The 5185-nt window shown below is 55.6% G+C and overlaps 1 protein-coding gene across 4 annotated transcripts in view; it reads right to left on the bottom strand.

Annotated features, from left to right (window-relative positions):
- The window catches only part of NAT9 (N-acetyltransferase 9 (putative)), a 5676-nt gene extending 759 nt beyond the window's left edge, over window positions 1–4917 (bottom strand). Inside the window, exons 1-7 of one of the 4 annotated variants that reach the window (XM_008057393.1) lie at window positions 4843–4917; window positions 4190–4275; window positions 3153–3262; window positions 2435–2578; window positions 1741–1800; window positions 1463–1557; window positions 835–1367 (exon numbers count right to left, since the gene is read on the bottom strand). In XM_008057393.1, the coding sequence (XP_008055584.1) occupies window positions 1233–1367; window positions 1463–1557; window positions 1741–1800; window positions 2435–2578; window positions 3153–3262; window positions 4190–4266 (621 nt within the window). In that variant the 5' untranslated portion in view covers window positions 4267–4275; window positions 4843–4917 and the 3' untranslated portion in view covers window positions 835–1232. Of the gene's footprint in view, window positions 1–834; window positions 1368–1462; window positions 1558–1740; window positions 1801–2434; window positions 2579–3152; window positions 3263–4166; window positions 4276–4842 lie in introns of those variants that run through there. The other 3 variants (XM_021711992.1, XM_021711993.1, XM_021711994.1) reach the window with 3 other exon arrangements.
- Between the last annotated feature and the right edge of the window lie 268 nt (window positions 4918–5185).

Here is a 5185-nt window from a genome sequence, read left to right as displayed (position 1 = left end):
CTGGGGGACCTTTCACTCTTGATTAGGCTGGACAGGTGGTTGGGAGGGAATTATCGCTGAAGGGCTGGAGTGCCCACCGTAAACAAAGCTTTTGTCTTAGAATAGGGCATGTTTTGGATTCCAGCTTTTCACATGCACAGTCTGGTGTGAGACATCAGAATCAAGGGGGCTGGGAGGCACTAGGTAAGTCACTTCACTCCTCCTGGCCTGTTTCCCAGCCTGGAAAATGCCCTACAAGACTTCCGTGGCTGTTTTAAAAACATGCCTGACCTTCTTGACAGCCCCCCAGATCATGACAGAGCAAGGGAAAAGGAGTCAAAGTGTGTCCCCCCTCTGATGGGGAGGAGACCTGGCCAGCCCTTTGAAGTTGTGACAGCAGGGCCACCGGAGCCTGTGCCTCCACTGCCCCCTTGTGGCCTGGTCAGGTGCAGCTGCTCCCAGAGGCAGAGGTGAGAGCGGAGCTGGGAGGGAGGCGGGACGCCGCAGGCAGCCCGACGCCCTCTTCAGGTGGCCACTGCTGAGCTTCATCAGCAAAGGGGTGGTCTCCAGCCACCAGCAGCTAAGCTGTACCCAAAACGAATTGTTTGACTCCACAGTCTCACACCAGACTGTGCATGTGAAAAGCTGTATCCAAAACGAATTGTTTGAAAGGAGCAAGGACACCAGGTGGAGGGCCTGGGCCACTCCCTCCCTCTCTGAGCCACCTGTCCTTCCAGGGTCGAGCTCCCAGGGTCACACCAGCTTGCTTCTGCAGGGCTGAGCTCCCCCTGCCACATCCCTACCCGCAGGACGGGAAGCTCTTCTCCACATGAACCAAACAGGAAAGCAAGGAAAGCTGGCCTGATGTGTGCTTTATTCTCAGCCAGGGTGGCACCTCTGGCCCCTAAAGGGAAAGGCCTGTCTATTCCCGTGCGTCCTCCAGGCCCCAACTCTCCCATGGACTCCCACCCTCCATTCCAGGTACCTAGAGTCTGAGTCCGGGTTTGACCAGGAGGGGAGAGGGGACTGGCCTCGGAGTCTCCTCAGCCACCCTACCAGCCAGAGGGAAGCCAAGGTAAACCCAGCCCAAGTCTGAAGCGCCCCGAAAGGTGATTTTCAGCTTGTGGCAGAGCCAAGAGCACTCTGGCCCCAAAGGCGCCGTATGGTTATCTCCCGTCACGGGATAATAGTCTTTGGAATGTAAGGTCCTGGCACCCTTGCTCACACAGGGTGGCTGCCCACAGGCCCAGCTGTCAGCAGGGCTCTGCTGACCCATCTCTGTAGAGCTGCTCTTCCACATGGCTAGTCTGCTCCAGAAGCCACTGCCGCTCGGGCTCACCCATTGTCAGTCTGAGCGTCACCTCCTGGAAGATGCTGCTCACAGCCACCTGTGTGAGCCAGGGAGCGCAGGGCCTACTAAGTTACAGCATCACCATGCCCTTGGCCCAGACCTAGGCCTCGCTCTCCCCAGTGATGTCCTCACCTGCTCAAAGTGAAGTTTCTGGAACATCCGGATGCTTGGTTCATTTTCTTGCCCAATTTTAGCCTCAAACTTGGTCAGACCTAGCTTGGTCACTCCTAGATCAGAGAGAGGGACAAGGAGCAGGGTAAAGGTCACCCCCACTCCCACCCAACACCCCCACCCCACCTGTTGCAGGTTGCAGAGGAGCACCTTGTCACCTGCCCCCCACCCTCAAGCCTGAACAAGGCTCACTTAGGGCCTGGCCACTTCTCCCCACATTGTCCACCAGACTTCCTTACCATAAGACAGCATCATGAGAACGGCCTCGGTGCCAAGACCCTTGCCCCTGCAGCTGGGCTCTATAAGAAACAACAGCAGCAGCAGCTGATCCCACATGCCAGACTCTAGTGTGGGCACCTGACAGATGCAATCTCATTTAATCCCCACAATTCTCTGAAGTTGGTACTTTCATTACCATTCTGCACCACAGTCGAGGAAACAGGCACAGAGAAGCTACATGACTTGCCCAAGGTCTCGCAGCTTGCAACCCAGCAATCTGATTCCAAACTGACCCCTGTACTTCATGGAGTCAGTATGCTGCCTCACGGGGACAAGTAGCTCTCTGGGAAGCAAGGACCAAGAAGGATGCAGAGATGGAAAGTACTCCTCCCACAGTATGGCAAGATGCTCCAGAGAAGACCATTTGTTTTCAGAAGGTCCCCAGCCCACCCCAAGGATGGGCAGACCATCCTTGATTTTGAAGACCTAAAACCAAAGGTTAAGTTCACATCTAAGCATAAGCAACCAAGTGATGAACCCAGGGTGAACCAGGCTGAGGGGAGCCAAGTGGGCGGTCTGCCCCAGTCAGGTACTTGGCTCACCAATATGGAGCCTTCCATTGGGCTCTGAGGGGCCTATGCAGCCCCACCAGGCTTGCGAGTCAGCAGATCCAAGGGCTAGGAGGGAGGTAAGGCAGGGGCAGGTAGAACAAACCTGCAATCATGACCTCAATCTCCCCCAAGGTGGGGTCGTCCAGATCTGTGAGGAAGAGGTTCACATCTCCCACCATGCAGCTCTCTTCGGTGGTGCCTGGATGGGCCTGCCACTTTTCTGCATCCAGCACAATGAAGGTACATTCTAAGGAGGCAGATGGCAGGGTTATCACTCACACTCCCCAGAGGAGAAAGGAAAGAATGGTATTCCTACTCAAGCCAGAGAACTGCAGAACACCACTATCTCTGAGTCTGACAGGAGAAAAGGGGCCCAGAGCTTTCTGCAGCTCATTACAAAGCTCCAAATCTGCCTCATGCAGGAAAAGATGGCCTCTCCAAACAGCAACCAAACTCTCAGAAGGCAGGGACCCAGAGGAGGACAATAACCACACTAAGCTGTGGTGAGGAATGTGAGGGGCAGGGCCTAAGTTTAACAGCCAGAACCCAGATACTTTACTTTCTCTAAGTCCTTCCAAGCCGGGTGCAGTGTGTGGGAAAGACAGAAGCGTCAGCCACAGGGACTGGCTTCAGTGGGCATGAGGATACAGGAGTTTTGCCACCTTCCAGGCTTTTCCCAAAGCCTCTGTGGCCCCAGAAGGACTGTGGCTGGCGGTAAGAAAAGGATTGAACCTGGAACCTGGAGATTGCCTCTGGAGTCAGCCCTCCCACTACCAGGGTCGGGGCAGGGGGCGGGGGGCAGGGGGCGCTCTGCTCCTCACTGTCTCCATCCTCCCGCCAGCTGTGCTGCATGCCATGCTCCTGCTCCAGGGTCAGCGGCTCGGAGGCTGTCAAACGCTGCAGTTCTTCTGATTTCATCCATTCATGGTACCTGCAGGGACAGAGAGGTGGCCTGAGACATGCCCGACTGATTCCCAGGCATAGGTCTGACACTTTAAAAGAAATGGAGGATCAGGAAGAGGGCCCCCCAGAGCTAACAGAGACTTCACAGAAGACCCAAAGAAAGGGTATGAGTGCTCCTAAAACAGGACCACAGGCACAAGAACCAGAGGCAAGCTGGTGTTACGTGAGAACAGCAGGAGGGGTCAGTTCTATTTATCCAGCTTCCTATCCTGTTTCGGGTCAGTGCGGAGGAGCAGTCTGAAACCAAATATTCCTCAAATTCCAGAGGGGAAGTATATGGCAAGCCAACCTCAGCAAAGAAGACTGGACAGATCCCCATTGAGTCAGGGCAGAAGGAACCCCCAGAAAGAAAACTACAAGCAGAGAATACCTCCCTGCATCATCTACCAGACATTTGCCAAGTGTCCCGCAAGAGTCCCATCCTGTGACTCAGCCCTGACCTTTTAAAAGGTAGACATCACAACACTCATCAGCTCAGAGTTTTAGGACAAGGTAACATTAATCTCAAAGAAGTGAGCATATTCAGTGGCTCCGGGGAAATGTTACCAATTTACAATGAGGCAAGAACACAATTTATTTTTCTTCCTTACACAAATGTAGTTTACAGAAAAGAATTCGTTGCTGAAAGGCCAAAAAGAAAGCTGAGAAGGTGAAAGGGAAAAGAGGAGGATGGGCAGCTTCTTCCAGGAAAGTCATAGTCCCCAGCTTCTGCTTTTTTGGGGGGGGGTGGTCTCCCGTATGTGATTACTTCTCACAACCAATGATTCTTCTTAAAGAAACAGCCTCTAAGATTGGGGCTAAGGAAGGTTGACTCTCCTCTCTGTGCCTTGGAGAGCTGGGTCACACAGCGCTGGGTGCGGCTACAACTGCACCCCATGTCAAGTGGGACAGATACCTGGGCACGTGCTCTGAAGTGTAGGGTACAAGGACCACCTTCTTTCCCAGCAGCAAAGTGTTCTGATTCAACCTCATGATGGCAGCCTGTAGGTGGGGAGGGCAAAAACCTCAGGGCCCTGAATGTCCTCCCACTTTGGGTGGGAGCACGGGCTCTCCTACTGGGGTGAAGTTGCTTTCCATCCTTCTTTCCTTCCAAGCACCAGAGAACACGGACGTTCCTACGTCGCCCCTCCAACCCTTTCTTGTCCCAAAAGCCTCTCCTCTATTCCGGGGCTTCCAGTCGCCCATCACCTCTCTTCTGCCCTACTTAGGGTTCCCCACCCTCAAACTTCCCTCCCTTCTCAAGAGCCCCACTCCGAGCCTCTCCCTCTCTTTTTCCCTCTGTCCTGGAGGAGCCCCGAGTCTGGTGCCGCCCGACTCCTGCAAGAAAGAGAACTAGGTTGGCTAAAGACAGTCCTTGACTCGCACCCCAAGGAGCCAAGCCTGGGCAGCCATTTCTGTCAGTGCCGTCTGTCCACCCCTCAAAACTTTAATTCTGTGCCAAGTACCGAGCCTTATCCCCAAAGCTCCCATCACTTGCCGCAGTCCAGGAATTCCAGCATACGAGCAACTTCCAGCCCTGCCCCAGACCGGTGACTTCCTACCTCTCACCTCTGCGACCGCCCGCCTGGGCCCTGGCCACGCCCTCTTCTCAGGTTTCTCAGGCCCCGCCCCTTCGAGTGGCGTTACCGGGCACTCTCCTCGCCGCTCCAACCACGGGCCCCGGGTACTGCCAAGCTCAGACCCTCCCACCGCCGAAGACAGCGTCCGCCACAGAAGGGGTGACCCGCCTCTTGCAACCAACCAGCCGCGCCATCCGGCGGCCGGCCCTCCCGCATGCGCGTGGAGGCATCCCCGCCCGTTTCCGCCACGCAGACGGCAGCCGCCAGGCCCCAATCCCGGTCCCGCCCTCGTGGGGCACCCAATCAGCGCGCAGCGCCTCGCTCGGGGCGCT

Source organism: Carlito syrichta, unplaced genomic scaffold, assembly GCF_000164805.1.
Source record: "Carlito syrichta isolate Samal-C Ts95f unplaced genomic scaffold, Tarsius_syrichta-2.0.1 Scaffold302991, whole genome shotgun sequence".
In the NCBI taxonomy this organism is placed as follows: Eukaryota; Metazoa; Chordata; class Mammalia; order Primates; family Tarsiidae; genus Carlito; species Carlito syrichta.
The sequence above is the reverse complement of the archived record's forward strand: the minus strand, read 5'-3'. Positions and strand labels throughout refer to the sequence as shown.